Source organism: Actinia tenebrosa, unplaced genomic scaffold (assembly GCF_029948245.1).
Source record: "Actinia tenebrosa isolate PJP-AT-01 unplaced genomic scaffold, QUT_ActTen_1.0 PGA_scaffold0__85_contigs__length_37466705, whole genome shotgun sequence".
In the NCBI taxonomy this organism is placed as follows: domain Eukaryota; kingdom Metazoa; phylum Cnidaria; class Anthozoa; order Actiniaria; family Actiniidae; genus Actinia; species Actinia tenebrosa.
Window position 1 is genome coordinate 35,315,469 of NW_028292569.1, and position 24,781 is coordinate 35,340,249.

Here is a 24,781-nt window from a genome sequence, read left to right on the forward strand (position 1 = left end):
ACCGAAAATTTCCGATAACTTCTGGGATAACACAGGGACCCCCTTCCCCCCCAAAAAACAAAAATACTTCTTAAGATAAAATATTTTATTTCCATTATAAAATTTGGAAAATCGTTAATGATAGAAAGGAAAAAATCTTCATTTTAAAGAACAGTGAGCATTGACCTCCACAAGAGGGTTGAATGGGCAAAAAATGATTGGATGGGATAGTAGAAGAGAAAAGCTTGGATCTGATTGTTATTTCCCATTTCAGTTCTTAAGCCATTCTCTTTATCATTTTCGTTAGTGTCATTTTCAATAATGCATTGCATCAGTTGTAAACAAAAGAAATAATACTCAAAGGTATGCGTTCTGAAATGCAAAAACACCGATAAGGTTACGTTTAGGAGTTTTAAACATTTTTTCTGCTCTCTGTTTATATAATAACCATGCAGCTTAACAAAAAATGTGCACTACTGAAGAGCACAAGAGAATATGAATGCCCTATAAGTTTGCATTGGATGGAAATTTTATGAAATAATTAAAGTTTTAGTAAAATACCACCACTAAAACATGGAAGAATATATAGCAAGCTAAACTTGAGTAAAATATTGACATGTATAATATGTTCTAAAGCATTTATCTAATAATATTCTGCTAACTTTCCCTAGACAGCAACTTAGGGTTATCTTCCCTTTGAATAGCCTGGAAATAATTCATTGAGAATATTTTCTAGATTGGTGTTAATAGTCTGTTGATAATTCTTTCCTAAGTCTGTTCTACAGGTTGGACATGTGTATATTCCAGCCTTGAATGATCGCTGTAGGCATCCCTGGAACAGTAACAAAAGACATTTTTGAATTAATACAAATTAATATTAGTTACGTCTGTAGTTCCCAAACTGGTATAATTTTACATGGCCCTTGAAAAAATAAGGGCCAAGTTAAATCACTCTATCACTTTGCAACTCTCTTGCAGTGATAAGTATTGGTTCTTTGCTTCCTAGCTGTCTCCATGAAATGCCAGCTAGAATTTGCAGCTATTGAACAGCTATTGGTGACAAAGGGGTGGATTGGGTGGCTATACTAGACAACCCCCTAAAATAACTGGGTAGTGCCTTTCTGGGTAACAGCCACCCCCTGAAATTGTTTCATGGATCTGCCATTGGGTGACTTACTTTACAAATATTGTGCAGACAGGTTGTTGTTAGTGGTTTAAAGACAAGATCTTGACAGCAGATACAACAAAATTGCTCTTCAATCTTCTGAAGGAATTTCTGTGGAGACAAGCACCCATTGAGGTAAGTCAAAAGGTTTCAGTCAAAAAGACATTTAATTAAAGATTATTATATCAATATAAGGATTTTGTAGCAGGCATTTTTCTCGTTTGGGATATGAAATTGTGTCACACAAAACAATGCATTATTCTTGCCCTACTACAAAACATAAAGCTTGTATCTATCTTGAGTCAAAAAAACAAAAACAAAAAAACAGAAAGTACTCCTCTACTACGTAGTCTAGCTTTATATTCCATACAGCTGGCTTCTGTTCACTGTCTTTGATACAATATGGTTTATCTCAGTAGCCTGTGTGGACTGGTTGTCCAGTACTGTAAGAGAACAGGATAACTCTATCCTGCTCCCCCTCACCCCATTGCCATGTCCCACCCCCGGGCTAAGAAAGCAGACTATTTGGTTTTTACCGTCAAATGTTTACCTGGTGATCCAAAGTTTTATCACTGATTATTTCAGTCCATAGTTTTACATTCTCTGTATCTGTATTAATTAGTTTTTTGATTTCCTCTGATATCGAATGAACTTTCTTCTTTTTGTTGGGTGACTTTGTTGGGCTTGATTTAGTTTCTGTAGGGAAGATGTACAAAAAAATATTTTTGAGAACTCTACAAATCTTGCATTATTTGCTTGGGGGCACATGCCCTATGAGAACACACAGCACGTTTGTGAAATTTCTGTTTGCTCATTAATATCTGACTAATATCCAATGACCATTGTAAATTGTATCAGTATGTGCTGTGTGCAGGCATAATGCATTTTTCATGTTCTGTTGACCCCTGTGCGCTTCATAACAGTGCATAGCATGAACACACATTTTCCATTTTGTTGGAAGGAACAAAATTAAATATAAAATTATGGGGAGTTGAACTTTAGGGATGCATTGAAGGTGCTTTTGAAAGCTAGTCTGAAATGAAACGTTTTCTCTTTTTATCAATATATTTTACCTTCTTCTCTTTTTCTTTTTCCTTTCCCTTTCATCTTGTCAGCTTTTTCCTCTTCCTTCTTTGCTTGAGCTTCTAAGAACCCTTCAGGATACTGAATAAAGTAAAAGCATACCCTGAAACAACTTCTGGGCTTATCAAAGTTGAGGAATGGCTAACTCACAAATCCAGCATGTAAGGTATATAGGCCCATGTGATTAAGGCCTGGATACACAATGCCATGTAACCTGAGACCTTGCCTGGCGACATCGCAGAAGTAGAAAAAAGTTCCGTACTTTAGACTGTTAACAAGGGTGCACACACAGTGTGATTTCCTCACTGCAAGCAACATCGCTGGCAATCGTGTATCTGAGCCTTTATCTTCATGATGCTTTTGAAAAACCTACCACCATCTTCAGCCCAAGTGATTTAGTGATTTCTTTTCCTTCCTTTGTCCATGGTGCAGGAGACTGTTAACATCAAAGTGATCAGTATTTAGGAATCTATTTTGGTGGTAGTCCTGTGGTACCCAGTTGTTTGAGCATGTGCAATAGAATATCTCAACTAGTTTCGTGTTTTACCAACCACTTGCCAGGACCACAGAAAAGGGGGCCCTTCATGTTTGCCATTTTGAAATAAAGAGGGAGAGAGTAAGGGGATTCATTCACACCTTTGAACAACCCCTAGAAATGAGCCTGTCATACCTTATAGTGTTAGTGTAAAGCTTTAAATATACTGAACAGATCTGCTAACAAGTGACAAGCCATTCATATTTCAATTCAAAATCAACCTTACCTCATCATCACGCTTGAACAAGTATCTCCAAACAATGAACCCAGACTTCCCCTTCTCAGGCCAGTACTTTGCAACCTTCAAAAAGTGATGAAAAAACATGACATTTGAAATTAATTTATTGATTTACTTATGTATCTTGTTTGACCAAAGAACCATCCTTTTAAGAAAAGCTGTATTATTCCCCTCTAGGTTTGTTCTGCCATGTAACATGTGTTATTACCTTGTATATACCATCATATCTGTTTCCTTCTCCAGGAGCATATTTGGAAAATTTTGCCAGCTTACTGCTTCTTACCTGGAGCATAACAGAGGAGTTGGGAAGGTATTGACAGCTGTATCATGATTATTGTCATCTTCATCACATTATCATCAGCATTGTTATCACCATCATCACCACCATCATCACCACATCATCATGATCACCTCATCATTATCATTGGCATCATTATAATCACCACTACCATCATTATAGTAATCAGCATCATCACCACATGTGCATCACATCCTCATCATTGCCATCATCATCATTACAACCATCACCATCATTATCATCACCACCATTAACATCGTAATCAACATCAATGTCATCTTCAATAATATTGTTGTCAGCATGACACCATCATCATGTCATCACCATCAATATCATCACCATTATCATTACCACCAACCACCATCATCACAATTATCACTAGCACCATCATCACAGGAATCATCATGTCATCTGCTATTATATCAGCATCATGTCATCAACAATCACCATTAATATCAACAACACAACATGATCAGTATTACTTGTCATCTCACATAATTAAAAGAAGCAGTGTGAACATCATCATCATCAACATTGTACAAACAGCATGAGCAACTCTATTGACAATGTATGTTCCAAATGATGAATTTATGCCATGATGTACTCACCACTCTTACTGGTTTCCCTTCCTTCCAGTTCTTCGCCTCTCCCCCTTTCTTATCATCTAAAGGAGCTGCACAATTTCTGGCAAGTGCTCTGTGGTTTGCAATAACAAAAGCACTGGTGACTAAAACCTATTCAGATGTTTATCAGCCCTGTTGGACAGGGCTAGAAGGCAGTAGAATGTGGATGCTGTGATAGTCTTCGGTTGGTTATGTCTCGATTTGTTTGTTTTATCTTGACTCTATACTACATGTATTGATCAGTACGCGAACTGATATATATCTGGCGTACATGTGTATATATATACGATTACAATCATGTGATTAACTATAACGTAACTAGTTAAACAAAGATGCATTGTCACACAATATCATATAATGTTACATCCTCCTCTCAACGAACTACAAGTCAAACTTTGTTGTTGGTTTGACAACCCGTCCATATCTAGTTGTGTAGTTTGAGGGCGTGTCCATGCCACTAGTACTTTGTGGTACTTGGTCATCTGCTGGTGGCTTTGGTGGTGTATCTTGCTTTTGTACTGCTGTATCCGGTCGCAAGTCAGACCTTGTTCTGCGATATACAGTTTCATTATCATGCCTTTTCACAAGGTACGACCTTGGTTCTCTAGCTTGTTGCTGTACTACTGCTGGCTCCCATGTCTTCCATCTGTGATCATACATGCGCACTGGTTGCCCACCATATAAGGGTTGTTGTACTCTTCCAGTGGTACGGTTATAGTATTTACTCTGCTGTTCTTGTCGGTCAAGTAGACTCTCTCTGATCTGGTCCCTATCATTTCCAGTCTGGAATGCTCTTTGTGCAGCTGGTAAAGTGGTCTTGAACTTTCGACTGTTAAGAAGTTCTGCTGGTGACTTGAGGTTATTGTTGACTGGTGTTGTCCTGTACGAAAGGATCCCCAAGTATGGGTCCTCACCTCGCTCGTCACACTTCTTCAGGATGTTTTTTATGGTTTGCACCATTCTCTCAGCAAAACCGTTTGACTGTGGGTACAAAGGTGAGCTTGTCACATGATCTATACCATATGTTGCTGTAAACGAACTGAATTCTCTGCAGTTGTACTGCGGTCCGTTGTCAGTTATAAGGCGTGATGGAATACCATGCTCTGCGAATATACTCTTCAGGTGGCTGATGACGGCTGCTGAGGTAGTACCTGTGAGGTAACGTATGACTGGGAACTTGCTGTATTGGTCAGCCACTAGTAGGTAGTGCTTACCTTTGTACTCAAACATGTCAGAACTGAGTGTTTCCCATGGTCGGCTGGGTGTATCAGCTTGCAAGATTGGTTCTCTTTGGTTCTTTTTTTGATATCTCTGACATGGTTCACATTGTTCAACTATTTGCGTTATATCTTTCGTTATTCCAGGCCAGAATACACATGATCGTGCTCTGAGAAGACACTTTTCGATGCCTAGGTGGCCTTGGTGGAGGGCGCGTAAGATGTCAGCACGTAGCTTGGGTGGGACGATGATTCGGTCTTGCTTAAGGAGGATACCATCTTCGATAGTAAGCTCTTCTCGAAAATTCCAATAGTCTAGTAGAGCTGCTGGACAATTACCTCTCTGATCAGGCCATCCTCTAAACACGGTTTCTCTGAGAAGCGACATGGTAGAATCCCTTGCTGTCTCTTCTCTGATCTGTTTAAGTTTTGTAGGCGAGGCAGGTAGGGTCTTTGTGATGCAGTGGACATCTATTCTTGGTAGTTCTCCAATGGTTGGCCCTGTTTGTGGAGTGATTCTCGAGAGGGCGTCTGCAATGGGGACATTAGCTCCTTTAACGTATGTAACTGTGACGTCATACTTCAATGCGCGGAGCACCAATCGTTGTAGCCTCGGGGGGCAGCTAGCGAGTTTCTTTTTGAAGATTGACTCAAGAGGTTTGTGGTCAGTTTCTATCTTGCAGTGCTTCCCATATATAAAATAATGAAATCTTTCTAGGCCCCATACCACGCCTAGCATCTCTCTCTCAATGTTACTGTAGTTTGATTCTGTATCTGTGAGTGCTTTCGATGCGTAGCATACTGGTTGGCCATTTTGTAGGAGGACTGCGCCTAGTCCCTTCTGCGACGCATCTGTTTGAATAGTTGTCTCAGCATTCTTGTCGAAGTACCGGAGTATTGGAGCTGATGCGATTTCTTTCTTGACATCCTGGAAGGCTTTATCCTGTTCTGTATCCCAAACAAAAGCTGTTTCAGCTTTGGTCAGTTCTCTTAGTGGTGCTGTGATTGTCGCTAGACGGCTGGAGTACCTTGTCAAGTAATTAACAAGGCCCAAGAAACTCTGTAAATCCTTGACGCTTTGCGGTGGTTGCATGTTCAATATGGCTGATATTTTCTTTGTATCTGGCTTAATCCCTTCAGGTGTCCATGTGTGTCCAAAAAAACTCACTTCTTTGCATTTGACTTGCACTTTGTCTTTATTGAACTTTATGCCCTTCTCTCTTGCGCGGCACATTAATTTGGCTAAGTTGTCGTCATGTTCTTTCCCTGTTTTGCCATACACGAAGTTGTCGTCGGCGATGCCTGTAACACCTTGCAGGCCTTCTAGGGATGAGTCGAGTTCCTTTTGGAAAATGTCTTGCGATACGTTTAGTCCAAATGGCATTCGCGTGAATCGATACCGGCCGAATGGGGTGTTAAACGTGGTGAGCAGCGAGCTCTCTTTGTCAAGAGGCACATGCCAGTAGCCCTTCGTGGCATCAACAATACTAAAGAATTTAGCATTATGTAGTTGGCTTACTACATCGTCTATCGTCCTAGAGTGGTAGTGCTCTCGCTTTACCCATTTGTTGAGTGAGGTCCCTGGGGTCCAGGCACACTCTTAGCTTTGTTATCTCACCCTTGTCGTTGACTGTCTCGTTCAGGACTACACTGTTGACCCAGTCTGTAGGCTCATTTACTGCTTCTATAACTCCAAGTTCCTCCATGTTGTCAAGTTCGGCTTTGAAACGTTCGCGTAAATGTATAGGTACTGCTCTAGGAGGGTGAACGACCGGCTCTGCTCTTGGGTCCAAGGTGATGTGGTATGGCTTCATTTCAAAGGTACCAATACCTTCAAAACGGTCTTTGTATTCTTGTATGAGTCTCTCTTTGGTTAGAGGACGGTTGTCTTGCAACTTTCCTTTTTGCTTGTTGAATGTTTCAATGCTGCAGTTGATTGTAACGAGTCCAAGTTGTTCGCACGTGTTGCATCCAAGCATGGCAGGCCCTTGTACATCTGTTACAGTAAAGGGTACCTTCGTAGTATTCCCATTGTAGTGTACGTACAGTTCACATGTACCGATACAACGGATTTCCTGTCCACCATACGCGGTCAGAATATGTGGTGGCCCGAGTACTTTATCTTTCGGTAAAGCGATTATCTTGTCGAAGTCTGTTTTAGACATAACATTGGTCTCTGCGCCCGTATCAAGTTTACATGATAACCTTGTCATTTTCTTGTGGAATGGCCTTGTTGTGACGTTAACGGTTGTAATCACTTTGTTGCGACTTGAACTCTGTAACCCGTTGACTTCAAGCGATCCCATAAAGAATCTTTTAAAATCTTCTTCACAGTGTTCAGGGCTTGGTTCCTCGTTTATTTCGTGTACTTGTCTGCGCTTGTTACACATCTTACTGAAATGTCCTCGTCTGTGGCAGTAATGACATTCGACACCGCTGGCGGGGCATTTCCGGTTTGCTGTGTGCTGTTCATTTCCGCAAAGGTGACACGTGGATTTGGTCGTCGATTTAGTTTCTTTATTCGTAGGGTACTGTTCATACTTGCGTTGATTTTGCGTTTGTCGCTGTGGACCCTTTAGAGCATTTACTTCATGGCTTGCGTTGCTCATCGCGACAAGTTGTTCACGTGTTGCTTCTTCGGTTCGTGCGATTTCCCTCGCTCTCTGGAACGTCAATGAATTTCCCTCTGCAATGCATTTCTTTCTAACAGTCTCATAGCCAGTGCCAAAAACTAGAGTGTCTCTCAGCATTTCATCTCGTAGTTCGACGGGAAATCCACAACTTTGTACGATGAGTTGTGCTTCTGTCAGAAAGACGTCTAGCGGTCTGCCGTTTTGTCTCACATTACGTAAATTAAATCTGTTCAAGATATGGTTTGCTTGTGGCTTAACATGATCCTCAAATCTCTTCCAATATCCATTTATGTCCTTGTGCTCTTCCTCGTCCAATGTCCAAGTGTTGTATAGATCTAGTCCATAGTCTCCTGACCATAACAGTAGGTAGTTAATCCTTTGCTCTTTAGTTTTGCCCTTCAATGGCCCATCAAACATGAGTTCGCATTTCTGTTTAAAACGCTTGAAACGGTTATATAAATCTGGTCCAGACGACCAATCCATCTTTGGGGCTTCGAAGCCTGAAAGATCTCCCATTCTCGTACTGGATTTGCTGAACAATACGATGTATATACTAATGAATACGATGATGCGTGGCGGCGACTTGAAAATTGACCTCGGTGTTATTGTTGTGTAATCCCCGGATGTAATCTCTCGAAGACTTGGCTTTACAAATAGGTTCTTCGAAGTAAGTTAACTGATCCCGGTTCTGACATCCATGTGATAGTCTTCGGTTGGTTATGTCTCGATTTATTTGTTTTATCTTGACTCTATACTACATGTATTGATCAGTACGCGAACTGATATATATCTGGCGTACATGTGTATATATATACGATTACAATCATGATTACAATCATGCCATTGATCGTGAATTGTATATTGAACAAAGTAACCTCGTGAAAAAGTTAATATTCGAAGCTAAAATGAATTTCTACTCAAATTTAATCTCTGATGCTGGTTCTGATTGTCACGCAATCTTCAAATCTATTGATCATATGCTACATTTAACTCCTGAAAAAAAGCTACCATCTTCTTCTTCGTCGCAAGTTCTCGCTGATACTTTTGTCGATTATTTTAAAGATAAAATTATCAATATTCGTAATGGTTTTCCTACTTCTGAAAATTCTATGTCAACTCTTGTTGTCTCTGAATTGGACTCCAGTACAACTAGGTGTAGATTGGACTCTTTCTCTCCCGTGACTATCGATGAGCTAACTAAACTCTCCAGTAAACTGATGTCAAAGTCCTGTGAGCTTGATCCTCTTCCTGCTAGTCTCCTTCAAGATAAATCTGCTTCTCTTCTGCCTGTTATCTGTAGGATTGTCAACTCATCTCTCATAAATGGTTCTGTCCCTCCTTCTTTAAAAACTGGTATTGTCAAACCTCTTCTTAAGAAATCATCGTTGGATCATGAAAAACTCGTTAATTACCGTCCTGTATCAAATCTTAAGACTGTCTCTAAAATTATTGGAAAAGTTGTTGCTGATCAACTTTGTGCTTATTTGTCATCTAACAACATGCATGAACCTCTTCAGTCTGCTTATAAACAACTTCATAGCTGTGAAACTGCCCTGACTCGTGTCCATAATGACATCCTTAAAGAAATTGATAATCGTTCTGGTGTTGCTATGGTTCTTCTGGATCTATCTGCAGCTTTTGACACTGTTGATCACACTATCCTTCTTGATCGTATGCATTCAAAGTTTGGAATTTGTGGAACAGCTCTTAAATGGTTTAAGTCATATCTCTGTAATCGTTTGCAGTATGTTTCTGTTCATGGTTCGTTCTCTAAAATCGTTGATATAAATTGTGGTGTACCCCAAGGTTCGGTCCTTGGTCCGCTTCTCTACTTGTTGTACACGTCACCACTAGCTGATATTCTCCGTCGTCACAAAATGTCCTTCCATTTCTTCGCTGATGACACCCAATTATTTATGCCTTTCAGTTGCAATGATGATATTTCTACTGACTTAACTATAAAAAGAATTGAAGCCTGTCTCTGTGAAATAAATGACTGGATGACTGAAAATAAACTTAAACTTAACAAAGAAAAAACTAAACTCCTTATCTTGTCCTCGAAGTATAATCCTCATCTGTCTACTCCTCTTCTACACTTTGGCGATCAGGTTATCAAACCATCCTGTAATGAAAGAAATATTGGCGTAATCTTTGATTCTGTGATGTCAATGGTTCCTCATGTTAATAATATCTGTAAGACGTCGTTCTATCATTTGCGTAACATTGCTCGTATTCGTAAATTTATCTCCGTCCATACTACTGAAAGACTTGTCCATGCTTTTGTGACATCCAGGCTTGATAATTGTAATTCTCTTCTATATGGTTTACCTAATGCTCAAATTGATAAATTACAATATGTTTTGAACTCTGCTGCTCGTCTTGTAACTCTCTCCAAGAAGTATAATCACATCACTCCTGTCCTTTGTTCTCTGCATTGGCTTCCTGTGAAACATCGCATCAATTTCAAGATTCTACTCCTCACTTTCAAAGCACTTCATGGTCTGGCTCCTGTCTACTTGTCTGATCTCATAACTGTGTATAAACCTAAAAGAACTCTCCGCTCATCCAAGGAACTGCTTCTTGTTACTTGTCCGTACAATCTTAAATCTTATGGTTATCGTTGTTTTTCTGTGTCTGCTCCTGTTCTATGGAATTCACTACCGTCTCCTCTTAGAAACACTTCATGTCTAAAAACTTTTAAGAAAGACCTTAAGACTCATTTGTTTAAACTAGCTTTTGAATTATAATTTATATATATTTTACAGCGCTTAGAGCCGACTTGTATAGGCGCTATATAAATCATATTATATTATTATTATATTATTAACTATAACGTAACTAGTTAAACAAAGATGCATTGTCACACAATATCATATAATGTTACAGATGCCCCATTTATAGGCAAGTGTGAAGAGAAGTGCATTGTGGAAGTGCACTCACTAATAAGGCCTTGGGTTCAATTCCCAGACTCAGTGTTACATGTGAGTAGAGTTTGTTAGGTCTCTCCCTTGATTTGAAGATTTTTCTCTGGGTTCTCTGGTTTTTCTCCCTCAGGAAATCCTAACATACTAAATTTCAAATCAATCTGTAAGTTGGCTCTGACTTTGACCAACCCAGAGGATGATTCAGGATTTGATCTTTGAGTTAAACATGCCCTGACATAGATCAGCCCAGAGGTTGTTTCATGGTTCAAAGAGATGGGATGAAGTTAACTGTGCAGCACAGAAAAATGGGACATGGCTTGAACCCAACTCACAGCAGAGATATTGAGGTTAGTGCTGCAATGCCTTAAGACACATGTCTCTTATTATAAAACTTCTGCTGTTTCATTCTTCAATCAAATGTCATTTTAAACAAACCTGTTCATCTTGGTTAGTTTTTGATCACATGACTGCTCAGCTGTTCGTTTATTGCCAGACAAGTCACGTCCACCACTACCAGTATAAATGAAGTCTACACCATTATCCTAAGAATGAAAGTCCTTAGTTAAGGTGAATACTTACTCTGACGACCAGGATACTGGTGATAATGCTAATTGATTCCCAAATGTGCAACAATGGCAGCTTCTCAAAATTATCATGGAAGTGATTTTAATGTAATATGAAAACACAAAAGATATAGATGGAATTTGTGGCATTTTAAAATATTATTCCATGTTAGCCTTGCATTCAAAATCATTTTGAGAAGAGTCCATTCTTGTTGATTCTAAATATTTTCTCTCTCTTAAGAATTTAATGTCTGAATTGAAGTACATTAGTTTCGAGTTCTCTGTTGCTCAATAACACTAACCCTAAGCAAATGCATCTGTAATCGAGAAACACAGGTATTTTATGAATTTGAATTCTGATCTAAATAGATAAAACTTTTAGCCAATAAGAGAGCACTCATGTCATGTCTGTTATGTAACACAATCTTACCACGTCATCCTCATATCCACCTGCCAATACAATAGAATATGCTCCTTCAGAGTCACGACCATGGATACCACTGACATGTGGTCTATGAATACCAGACTCACTGACCTGCAAAGATATAAATGAAATGTTAACATCTTTGAACATAAAGGTAGGTTTGCAGTTTTTGTTGTCGTTGAGAGGCTTTTAAAATTATAATGTATATGAAGAATTGTTTATCAGACACCCAATGCTACCATCATGGTAGCATTAGGCTGCAGCTCTAAGGATATCTAACCCAATTGGATGTATACGATAGAACGAGAAACAATATTAACAAAGCAATAGGACGAGTCAACAATGAAAACTAGTTTGTTTTTGCGACATTACTGAATCATTGACCTCCAGCTCCAAAGGCCGTGCAAAAACTAAGCTACAGCTACAGCTACAATGGCCTGCTCCTGAATAACTCCTACAAACTGGCCGAAGTAAATCTATGAGTGCTAGGGTATACAATCAGTGTAAGATGAGGCAAGTTGTTTTATATGTACATCACACACCTGTACTCTGAACTTCCATAGTGACCCCACAGGACAACCAGGAATAGGTCCAAAATGGTTAGGAGGGACAATAGTACAAACTTTGGTGCGACCAACACATGCCATACCCTGAAATTAACATCATTAAAAAGTGTAACAGTTCCAGAAATATTTATACTTTATTCTAAAGAAGGGTGTGAATTCCTATTTGAAGTAAGGGGGAGGGGCGTTTACTTGAAGGGTATGTCGTAGCACTATGGCAACACTAAGACAGGTTTACTTGTCCCTTCAAAAATGCGTAACAGCTAACTGGGAGATAAGCAAGGCTAGTAACTAGCAAGAGGTGACCATGGCAACCATGTCACACTGCATTCACAATGGAATTCACAGTTAAAGCAAGAAATGCAAGTGACTGCAACAGCGATGGCATAGCAAACCATGCCATGTGGCCAGCTGGAGAGCATGTGCAGTTTAAAGGTATTAAAACATAAACTACCTTTCCCCAATCTCTGTTTGACGTTGAATTAGCTGAAACCATCTTGGACTTTTTTTTGCTTTCTCTTAGCTTCTCTCCAGCATGTATAACCTGAATGCGAGAAAAATGAACTGATAAACAATATGAAGTAGGTACTGTTTGCAGTTGACACAGTTGGGTTATAAATATCATGTTTTTTAACAACCCATATATATAATAATGTCTCTCTGGCCTGGATAGCTCCAGAAAACTAATTTAATATTCTCATCCCATCCACAAAAGAAAGCCAGAAAATCTTCAAATTCAAATTCTGAATTTTATTGATGCTATGAAACAACCTCTAGGCTGATCAAAGTCAGGGGTGGCAAACTTACCACCTAATTCACTGAGGGAACCTTGAAACAACCTCTGGGTTGGAAAAAGTTGAGGGCACAGCTAACTCACATATGGAATTAGAATTAAGCATGTAAGGTTTTGTGGAGGTAAGAAAACTAGAAAACCCAGAAAGGAAAACCTTAGAATCAAGGGAAGAATCTAACAAATTCTGTTGACATGTGATGGCAAGATCAAGATTCAAACCTGAGAACTAAAGGCCAGTTTAGACAGTACGATTTTCACCTACAACTATCTTATACAACACGCTCGCCCCATCCTACAACTCGAGTAGTAGTGTGTAAATCAAGCCTACAACTCGCCTACGACAGACACGAGTGTTAACGGATGGGCTCCCTGTGTTTAGCCCGCGTATGCACAGGGGTTGGCCTGAGCACATGGCTTGGTGCACATCGTTGCAGTTTGAGTTTGTTCGGTTTACCACAAGTAATAAAGCATTGAGTTAACCCTCAACATGTTTACAATGAGCATGTTGTTACGATAGTTGTAGGTGAAAATCATACCGTCTAAACTGGCCCTACCACTATGCCACCATTGATTCTCAAGAAAACAACTCATGTTTTAGGTACAGAAACATCATTGTAATCCTAGTTGCAACATACCTCTGAAGCATCATTCTTGCACAAGGGGCAATACCTGAAAACAGTACAGAAACAATTCTGTCATCATAGAATCTCAATCCCCATGGCATTCCCTAGACTATAACACTACAAAAAGACCTGTAACCCTTGACTTATGTCATGCTGGTCAAACAATTTTATCTATGGATAAAATGGTCCATGGGCAAAATGACTGGATCTATACCTGTATTACAGCGCAACGTCTAAAAGTAGAGCCTGTGTATAGAACTATACCAATACATTAAACAAGGACATACTTTTACGTGTTGCACTGTAAAACGTTTTTGGGTGGATATAGATTATTTTCATTCATTTTTGTTGACATGACTGATTTTTTTTTCCAGTACTGTCAGTCTGTTTCCTGGCCATACCCAAAATTGTCTAATTAAGCTACACCAATCAGACCGTATAATCTTTATTACCAATCGTCATCATCAGGTATTTTTTCCAGAGGTGGATCAAGACAGTAGATGTGATATGCCAGATCACATTCATCACACAGCAATTGCTTATCAGGATCTTCCTTGCCACCGCACTGAAAGGTAGCAGTAATAAACACAATCACTTAGGAGGCATACAACAGGATAGATAATGAGTAAGCAATCAGAATGCTAGCTGACTTCCTTGGCATTATTTAACTGTTGCTACAAATAATGGAATGCTTACTTCATGGCATGCACAGTGCTTGCATTTTTTGTTCTTGTCATCCTTGCAGTATCTACAGTCTGGTTTATTCTGCCCTAAGGGGGACAAACCACAACTGTCATTAGAATGTAAAATCTCAGGGTGCACTGGGTCTGAGGAGACTATAGAGGCTTTGTACTACCATGCTATGGTGGCCATGACAGGAGGCACGACAATAGAGTCTTTTTCTCCTGAGAAATTGATTTCTTCCTTGTGAATCAGATAAGACCAGATTAAATTGTTTTTGCCTCCTGCCATGGCTGCTATCACGTGATGATGCAAAGCCTTCATACTCAATTACAATCTTTTAAGATAGGATGCATTGCACACAAGTACCTAGTTATCATTAAGTTGAATTTAAATAGGAAGTTTGCATGATTCATGCATTTGACTCCCACTACAATGATGCTTTACAAATTTTCTTTCTTATTCAAATTTGTATTCCCTCTTGAGAATAGTAGGACAATTGGTGCTAATTAACTGAACAAAAGAATGTGTGCAAGGAAGTCTAGTGATGGAGGTCAATGAAGCCATCATGCAGATGTCCCATTCACTTACTTTTAACTATATCAGACTCTTCATTAAGGCTGGCTGCTTGGCTACTTTCACCCACATCTAAAAGAAAAAGACGTCAATAATTGATTAGAAATTCCCAGTCATTGTCAAGTGAGCTTTACCACTGCAACCGAACAGAAACTTGTTGCAAAGATGTGAATTGGATCATTTGCACTCCCCAGAGGCTACTGACTTAACCAATAATCCAAAAATGAAAAGTCTTTTTTTGTATTATACCTGGTGATTGTTCAATCTTGAATATTTCATCCAGGAACATCAGCTGACATTCTTGTTCTACTGGGATTTCATTCCCTTCAGTTGTTCTGTAAGACATTTAAAGACAACAGTCTGTTTAATGCCTTTTTGGATGAATCGGTTTGCCCTTTAATAATCTGATACTCTCAATGAATAAATGGATGGATTTATTGGTGGGAAGGATAGATAGATCGATTGGTGGGATGGATGGAATGAATGGATGGATATGGATAGGTGGAATAGGTGAGAAAGATGGATGGTCGAATGAATGGATGGATGGATGGATGGATGGATGGTTGGATGAATGGATGGATGCAAGGATGGATGTATGGATGGGTGGGATGGATGGTTGGATGAATGGGTGGAATGGATGGAATGGGATGGATGGATTAGTGGGATGGATGGATGGGATGGTTGGTTGGATGGATGGGTGGGTGGGAAAGATGGATGTGATGGAAGGTTAGATAAATGGGTGGTATGAATGGATGGATGGCTGGATGAAATGAGATGGATGATTGGATGGGATGAATGGATGAACAGACTGGTGAATAAAAAATATTAATGCTGAGTCTCCTACAGTCAATATGAAGGAAACTAGTAGAAGAGTCACAGAACATGGACATTTCAGAGTCTTTCTTTGTCTAATATCAGTACTGTATTATACCCAACAACTCACCCAAGCAACAATTTCCCATATAGGCTTCTTCCACTGCCTCTTCTAGATTCAGCACCTCCTAGGGTGATCTAAGATGAAAAAATACATATATATGATAAAGCATTTTTCTTTCTTTCCATTCATTGCTTTATGAAGTAAAATTTCCACATATAACATTACAGATAAAGAGAACAAGAATACAAAAATTCTATTCCACTTCAATCTATTGCTGGGTTTCAATCAGCTGATCAAAGTCTTTGAATCTCATTATCTGCTCCAAATGGTGGTCAAACACTGACAACCATGTGCTGCCCGCCAGAAAGAATTCTATTGAAAACTTGAGATTCAGCTGATGAACATTCCGCAGGAGATCATATCTGCTTTATCTTAGGATGTTTTCAATACTGACACTGGGTCCAGCGTTATCACAATTATCAGCCATGCCAGACATTCATTAGTGAGTACATGCCTGAATGAACCTCTAATGTATGGTTTATACTTAAGGGCTAATGTTTATTAAGCAGCCTGTGTTCATAAGGTCAAAAATATATTTTAAAAATTCCTTGGCAAAATAGTTACTTCGGCAAAATAGTTACTTCAATACTATGAATCCTTTTATAACTTACTTGTTTGGACGACTTTCTGGTTATTTCGACATCGTACCAGAATCCCCTCTCTTTAGGTTCATCAGGACAGTAGTTTGCCATGACTACTTGACCAACCTCAATCTGGACACATAAAAAATTGAAATTTTATTTTTAGTAATAGATATATTCAGACCAAACATAACTTAGTAGTAACTACAACTGCTGCTTGCAGACATAAAACCTCTCATTAATAATAAGAGTCATTAATAAGTATCACTAATTACCTGATCCCATTGGAGCCGAGTTCTTGCTCTTGGTCTAATATCTTTACCTGGAAGTTTATTGATTTCATTTTCTTCATACCTGAAAATGTTTCGAATACTTTCATAAGAAATCATTTTCTTTTGAATATTTTCGTTATTCTTTATTCTTTTGAATTCCTTATCTTTTACTACTAAGGCTAATGTTGTTGATAAGAGTACCGCCAGATATTTTGAGAAAAACCTTGTTTGCTTACCACTTATGTCAACGGTATCTGGACAGATTCTATCTCTTTGTGGCAAAGGGTATATGACACCAAACTTTTATTTTTCAACTAAAATTTCTGTTTATTTCCTAAATGGAATGATATTAAAGCACACCTTGTGTGAAAGGGACAGGTTTTTTATACTTACTCGTCATATCTAACATGGTATAGAACAGAAGTTGGATCTGTTGGATCAGCTAGACTGAGGTCTACCACTTCTGCCTCAAACCATGCTCCCATACTTGGGTCTTTTGCATCAAGTTTAGATCCAATCTGTTGAGATAAAAAAACAAACAAAACAAGTCAATGTGTAGTTCCAGAAAATATCCATACCCATGAAGGGAATTTGTAAAAGGACCCTCAACCATGAGAAATTATAATATTCTTCCATACAATCTCACTGTAATTTTGTTCTTTCTCTGACCCCCCTCCCCCTCCAGAATTTCCAATTTCCTCTGTGGGTGGGTATGGTATTTTCTAGAACTACACAATAAACTTCAATAGGTGTAAGGATGGCAAATAGTTGTTGCATAAGTAATCAATTATTTTCATGTTGTAGGTATTGCTTACGAGTACCACTGCTGAAGCAATGAATGGGTACGAAGTTACCCACACTAGACTCATATCTGAGTGATTTTATCTTACCTTGTAAAGAGACTTTATGTCACATTTTGAAGCAGAAGTGCTTTCCTTGAAAAAAAAATCAGATAAATTATTATTTACATCAAGATTGGAGTAGCAGTATTACACTCTCCTCTCATCTCTAGGGTCATGGTTTAATTCCCAAACTCGGCATTAAATGTGAGTAAAGATTGTTGGGTTGATCCCTTCAGCTTGATTCAAGGTTTCTCTGGTTTTCCTCCCTCCACGAAACGTAACCAGCTAAATTCCAATTCAATCTGTGGGCATTGGCCATGACCAACTTAAATTAGTCCAGTGGTTCAGAGGTTCAATAAATTCATGCATACATAAATAACTTGATGCCTTATTAGCAAAGCTTTTACGAACCTCATTTGATGAGCCTGTGTCACCTCCTGGAGCATCAGTATACTTCATTTCTTCCCCAGTTGCAGCAGATTCAGAATCATTCCCATTACACATAGATTCATCCTTCTCCTTCTCCTTCTCTCTTGAGTCACTAGTATCTTGGCTGATAGGCTGGACCATGAATTGAACTTTCTCATTGAGACCAATGTTATAGTCAAACAGTGTGTGACCATGTTCAAGCTGCAACAAAAAAGGTTGAAAGTTTTATCCCTTTGTTAAATCGTTTTGTTGATTGATTTATGTTGATTGACAACACACACAAAAAAAACAGACCAAATCTTTTGTTCAAATCAACCACCATGGTGGCTATGATGTTATATGCACCCCAAGAACTGTACAAATGGGCAAAAACAATTCACCCTGCAGTCCCACAGTTTTCCCTATGTCCCTATGATTTTTGTTGAGGGTTGCAATATGTTTTGGACAACCCTTTGCTTTTGAACACGAGAGAAATGATTGTTCTATGGAAATTTTAATCATAAAAAATCTAAGCACTATTTAAGTACAACATAGCACCAGCAAACAACAGATATTGTACTATTTTGTACAAAATAAGTTTAATAGAGTACATACCATATACCTGTGAAATGGTTAACTAACAAAATTTTATAAATTAGTGCAAAGGTTTGTAGGTCTATGGTTTACTGAACTTATTAATGTGCAAATTTGCATGATTCCTTGCAAAGCTTTTTACTGATATATGGTACAAACTCTACTCTTAAAAAATATACCTGTTTGCCTCTAAAGAAGAGTCTAATATTATTATCATCTGGAACATTAAAAGCCTTTTTGATCCTTTCCTTCAGGTCCTCGATCTTAGTAAGTTTACTAAGGTTGTCAATTTGCTTTTCTTCCTTGCCATCAAAAGTGCGAGCCTTGATCCACATGGTGATGTCTATCGATGGTGAAAACATACTATTCTGAGAACTATTAATTAAGATTATGGAGTAGTGGAACAGAGAAATTTTAAGATGATTGCAAGCATGCTTATGAAGACAAATCTGGGAGAGGCTGATGAAGAAAAACTCAAAAATGTATCAATAGCCAAATGGATTAAGAAGTACTTGATGGGGAAAGTTAGATTTACTCTATGAAGCCTAGTAGTATTTCTGGGGTTTAGTATGATCACTTCATGTTCTTTTTATAACTCTCGTTCAACAAAATTTTCATTTACTCTCATTTAATGAAGTAACATTTTTTAATGTTTTTAATAAAATAAATTAATGTTTACTTAAAAAATATCATGAATAGAATTCCTGGAATATATTACGCACATGGATTAAAGCATATTATGCTAAGTTTTGAGTGTACGAGTGAATTATAAATGGATATACTAAGAAAGTAATGGTTAATTGGTTTTATACAATGGATCAAATACTGGAACACCCAAGGAACACACACATATATTTGTGGAAGAAGCATTCATTTGAAGTCTGTTCATTTAAATACATCACCAAAGATAATAGAATTGACCATTTTGAGCAATATTGCTACAGTATGACAGATAAAAGTGTAATATAACACTAAAAGTTCATTATAATCTTAGACAAAGATATTGTTGTGACATTTTGGCATGGTAAATGTGATGAGTTTTTTATATCAGGCATGGCATTGCTGCCATGACTAGAGACACAATGTCTGCACAACTCCTGCGCACAGAGAAAACATAGTCCTTTTCATAACTACAGCACAGATATCATGATTAATATGAATAAAAATTATAAAAAGTAGTTAGATTTGAAAACGTCTGCATGCATTTCATGGATAAATTTTAAATGTTATTTTTTTGGTTTAGATAAAACACTAATTTATTCTAAATGGATGTTGTTTGTGCACTTAGACTTAAATAATCCTGACGACTTGGGCTTGGCTGTGTATAAATAAAAGTTAATAAGCAAAAGGTCACAGGTTTTAGTGAAAAAACAAACTTGTTTATAACTCTTCTTTATGATACCATACAAGAACAAAGTTTAGAGCCCCTTTTAGATGACCCTCCTAACCATTATACATGTAAAGCATTTCCTGATGGCTTGGAGCCAAAGCATTTAGGCATGTTAGATACTCAATGGGCCTTAATACATCAAAGCAGCGTGTGTCTAATGTGTATTCACTGAAAACTTGTACTTCGAAATGCGTACAAAACTGAATCACAAACAATATTACTGATTGAAGCCGATCTCGTTTTCCAAAATTAAACAACGTTTGCTTTGCTTTCGCTGATCACGTACAAATCTTGCTTTCACTGAAGTGATTTTGGGCCACCCAAATCGAAGTAGTTGAATGTAATAAAAAATAAAATATTAAGTAAATGAGTTAGTTTTGGAGTTTACATGACAAAACATGTCGAAGCGCGAAGTTTGGAAAGTTTTTTGAAGAAATCTAGGCAAGAATTTCGACCAGGAAAGCTGTATTATGCTTTTATGCGACAAAGAGCACTCAACACACATGCAATTGCAAAACGTGACATGCATGCAGATCTAGATTTAAACTACAATCAAAACCTTAAAAACCCGTAGATCTTTAGCACAGACGTGCTTAGACCTACTAGACCTCACCCTCTTTCAATGTATCCCACCGATTTCAAAATCTAGCTGCAGCCAAAGTAGTTCTTACCTCTAGTAATCAGAGCGTCCTTCTACAATGATCAACACAGAGGTCAATTTTCAACGAGTTCTAAAATATTCGATTTGGCGGGAAAACCCCACGTGACCTGATTCTTAACCAATCAAACAATTAATGGAAAAAAATTGCCAACTTATTTTATTTTAACAAAAATCTATTCTAAAATCTATACGTCCCTAAGTTACTTCAAATTTATGTCAGAATTTATTTCTTTAAAATTTTATTTGAAAAATTTCTAGAGTGAAATATTGAGAAAAATTTAGTTCCCAGTCTGTTTCGGTGCGATAGTGACGCCCGCCGAATATTATTGCTGCAGAGAAGCGCACTTTGCCGTTCATTTGAAGAAGGAGAAGAAGTTGAGAAGAAGTTTGAGAAGAGTTTTGCAGATTTTTATTATAAAAATGCCAGTTTGTGAACTGTGTGACGGCGAGACATTTGAATCCAAAGATGGTCTTTACTACTGTGTTACTTGTGGTACACAATCTCAGGTGAGCGGTTAGTTTTACTATATTTTTTAACCTCAACATGAATGAAAAATTTAGACAAAAGTTAATGATGACTTGGCTTTTTAAAACTTGAGGGTACAGGGCTAATATTTCTGGTTATTTCGTTTTTTTGAATGACTATTTAACGTTTACGACTTGATAAAGACGGACAGGGCGTTATTGCATGTTTTACATGCCGTTTTTTTCCTGCGTGATGCGTAGTTGCTGGAATCCCAGTTCTCTTTGCTCAGCCTTAGTCTCGGTTGTGCGCTATAACATTCAGTTATTCAACCAAAACCTGTCCCAATTTAAATAACTCGTATTGTTCCGTAGTTTGTACATTCCCTACTATACAGTGGACCTTAATAAAAGAAAAGAACACACTGTACACATCGAAGCTAAGACTGAGCAAAGGCGCACTCGAAATGGGAGAATTGCGCTGCGCAAAAAGCATTACAAAATATAAGTTACTAGTATCTAGTTAATAAAACAATTCACATATACCTGAAGTTCATTCGCTAGTTATCTAAGTGAAGCAAAAACCTACAAAATTCCAAAAATTTTGTACGTTAAGACTTTGAGAGTGTGCTTTGTGTGCTTTTTTGAGATGTTCCTGTATGTGGGTTGACATTTGTGATGTCGTTTCTGGAACGGCTGATAACGTGTCAATGCATTCTCTTATACCATTCTGGGGATAACAATTATGAGTAATGAAGTAACATAGGCTTTAAGCATGCACCAATAATGTCCATAAATTTAACACTGTAGGTTTTATTTTATTTTATATTCTTAAAAAGATGTTTCTTTAGATAGTCAAATTTTTGAAATTGTGGTTAATCAAATTTCATTAGAAATAATATTGCATCAAGATTATTAATAACTATGAATTATTAATATTTATGATTAATATTTATCCATTGAACTAATTTAATGTGTGATTTTAAGAAAGGATTATTAATTATAGATTTTTTTTTGTGGTTATTCAATAATATTATTGTTTGTTTTGTGAAAGTGAAAATTAGCAACGCAGTTTTAAAAGGGCAGCCATTGTTTTACACCCATACATTTTATACTCACTCCTTTTGTGCATACAGGTTTCATGCCCAAACGTTTATATGATCACATCTTTAATTTATCATAAATACTACCATATCAATTGATTGATGCAAGTTTTAATTTAAGACCCATTTGCGCACTTAAAAAAACTAGTTAATTTCATAATAAGAGGTCAGTCATCAGTCATTCTCAAAAGAACTCTTGTTCGCCAGTTGCATTTCATTGTCGTGGCATGCTATTTACAGTGCATCTAAAGCATTAGTCTACACGTGGTCTGCATCTGGTCAATCTTTTCGGGAAACGTTCGTCTATTCCCGAGAGGGTGTTTCCGAATTCCGAACTATGAGCGATTCGTGATCGCCTGATAGTTGTTTCATCTGGAGGGGAACTTGAAACACACGTGACTAGTGTATTTCCGCATTTTTTGGGTGTTAAGCAATTGTTTTCATTCTACTAGAGCATTTATAGATATAATAACAGTATACTTACTCTTCAATTTATTCAAATTTGAATAAATATTGTGAAGAGGGCCTGTTCTTTTGGTAAGAGTTGTGAAGCAAGCAACTCTCAGTTGCTATCTCTTCTTCTCGTTCCATTGTTTCAACTTGGTGGAAACCTCTAAACTGAAATTTTAATTATTTTCTAAAACTAATTACATTTTAATCCTTTCATAACAATGAAATAATAAACAACAACAACTCAAAATAATTAAAAAACATCAAGGAAAATACTGTGCAATTCAAATAATTTCTATATTAATTTTTTCTAAATTTTACCTTCTATCATTTCAAAGCACTTGAATTTGAGGGGATTTTTTCACCAGATGAAAGGAATTGACCTTTCATTATGGAAATTATAGAAATTACTCGTTTGATTTGCATAATATTTCCATGTGGAATATAATAGTAATAATAATAATTATTATTACTGTACATTTAAACAGTGATAGATTTTCTCCCCAGTTACTTATCTAGATTGTATTTTTCTACGTGACACCAAAATTCTGTTCCTTTTCTTCATTTTCCATGATCAGAGGTAAACACAACATAAATTCAAGATCTGTTTGGTTTCAGTTTTGCCTTATCGTTTCAACCCGACCATGTGGTTTTGAAGCTCGCGTAACATTTCATTAAAATTGTGTCATAGAAGTTCCTGTTCAAATCTTGCTGAATATGCCAGTCAAACCATTGTAAAATTGTTGTTTACAAGTTCATTTTCTTGGTTTTTGAGCAATTTCTTCGTATGATTTGTGTGAGGAGAAAAATCATTATTATGCTTGAATGTTTCAAGCTATTTTACAACTTAAGACAGCCGTAAGCTTTATTTTCCTTTTGTGTTTTCTTGATTCCAAAGTCTGAATTGTACTATCCTGTTGTTCCCATGTGAAAATGTTCCAGCTTTTCATCAAGTCGGTCTATAACTTTTCCTGAATTTTATATTCTTCAGCTCACAATAAAGTCCCTGCTCCAAGAAACAGACTTGTATCAAAGGGATGCTTCAAGCATTTTGAATTCCCAGTTTCAAATCTTGCTGAAAACAATGTAGGAAGACTTGAATTTATAGGAAATCCTCTTTGATAGGAACCAGCTTGATTCACTCTCATTCTGATGTCATCTTGTGCTCAAATGGCTTGTAAATCCAATCGTTCAAAATTTCCATAGCTTTCCCTATATCAAAGATGATCAATTAAGTATTCCATGTACCATGTGCAATGAATGTTGGTTTGCTTCCAAAGTCCGTTTATACAATACGACCATTCATCCATAGCAGGCGTGGTTTCAACTGGAACGTGACTGGATTATTTCTTGGTTCAAAAACGAAATAAACTTTATTGTAACAGCCGATTTCTTTATACGAACTAAGTGCAATAAATATTATGTTGTAAAGGGGAATTTTGGGCGTTATGTAATGAAAATAGAGCAAAATACTTTGACTATTTGTGAAAATTTCCCCTTATTTCCTGGTGGGAGAAGAGAGAGGACTGGGGTGGTGTTGGCTTTGAATTTTCCACAGGAAGCCCAGTAGAAATATTATTATTTGGAAATACACCAGTTTCACAGACTCAAGTGAATAGTTAAGTGGGAAAATATTATCATATAATTATATGTTTATGGGATTTTCATTGATTTTCTAATTATTATATTCTGGTTCTAATATTGAAAATAGTTTAAAGTTTTAAAATAAATTGTGTACCCATAACCATGATATTGATGTCTTTGAAGGTTTCTATATAATAGAATGTGACAGCGTCAGTCCAGTGTATTAACTCTGCTATAATAGCTGGAAATATATTATATTTTGCTGCCACTGAAGTTCAGAAAGTTGTTTAAGAAATTTTCATATGTTACTAAAACTGATGGGTCCTGGTACTAATACTGCTACACCATGATACCCTTGAAATTTCACCTTCAAATTTTATTGTTAACCTGAAGCAACCTCTACGCTGATCAAAGTCAGGGCATGGCTAACTCACAGATCAAACCCTGAAACAACCCCTGGGCTCATCTAAGTCAGGGCATGGCAGACTCATAGATCAAACCCTGAAGCAACCTCTAGGCTGATCAAAGTCAGGGCATGGCTAACTCACAGATCAAACCCTGAAACAACCTCTGGGCTGA

At 37.5% G+C, this 24,781-nt stretch overlaps 2 protein-coding genes across 6 annotated transcripts in view; one reads left to right on the forward strand and one right to left on the reverse strand.

Moving 5' to 3' along the window:
* Positions 1–67: 67 nt before the first annotated feature.
* On the reverse strand, positions 68–24,013 carry LOC116299833 (E3 ubiquitin-protein ligase UHRF1). 2 transcript variants are annotated; one of them, XM_031708549.2, is made up of 26 exons: positions 23,097–24,013; positions 22,653–22,786; positions 18,732–18,895; positions 17,962–18,180; positions 17,599–17,643; positions 17,102–17,226; positions 16,712–16,790; positions 16,467–16,568; positions 15,862–15,929; positions 15,168–15,253; positions 14,934–14,990; positions 14,358–14,431; positions 14,114–14,226; positions 13,674–13,707; positions 12,700–12,789; positions 12,225–12,332; positions 11,689–11,793; positions 11,131–11,237; positions 3,907–3,994; positions 3,209–3,283; positions 2,989–3,063; positions 2,601–2,663; positions 2,218–2,308; positions 1,695–1,840; positions 1,157–1,255; positions 68–811 (listed from the first exon to the last, which is right to left on the reverse strand). In XM_031708549.2, the coding sequence occupies exons 3-26, from the start codon at positions 18,885–18,887 to the stop codon at positions 665–667; spliced, it is 2,352 nt and encodes a 783-aa protein (XP_031564409.2). In that variant the 5' UTR covers positions 18,888–18,895; positions 22,653–22,786; positions 23,097–24,013; the 3' UTR covers positions 68–664. The 2 variants fall into 2 exon arrangements, with proteins under 2 accessions (XP_031564409.2, XP_031564410.2); XM_031708550.2 differs by lacking the exon at positions 23,097–24,013 and adding an exon at positions 21,612–21,650 and having other exon boundaries at positions 22,653–22,915.
* Positions 20,916–24,781, forward strand: part of LOC116299832 (extracellular calcium-sensing receptor) — a 66,283-nt gene continuing 62,417 nt past the window's right edge. For all 4 annotated transcript variants that reach the window (XR_016118984.1, XR_016118985.1, XM_031708546.2 and 1 more), the window contains exon 1: positions 20,916–21,110. Coding sequence is in view for 2 of the 4 variants with exons in the window: in XM_031708546.2 (XP_031564406.2) it covers positions 21,024–21,110 (87 nt within the window). In the remaining 2 variants the exon portion in view is untranslated. The remainder of the gene's footprint in view (positions 21,111–24,781) is intronic.

Coding starts and splice junctions, on each gene's coding strand:
- LOC116299833 (XM_031708549.2), bottom strand. CDS start 18,887: ATGTGGATCAAGGCTCGCACTTTTGATGGCAAGGAAGAAAAGCAAATT. Junction 14,991..15,167: donor CAAGATTGAACAATCACCAG/GTATAATACAAA, acceptor TTTTTCTTTTAG/ATGTGGGTGAAAGTAGCCAA. Junction 2,309..2,600: donor CACTTGGGCTGAAGATGGTG/GTAGGTTTTTCA, acceptor TACTTTATTCAG/TATCCTGAAGGGTTCTTAGA.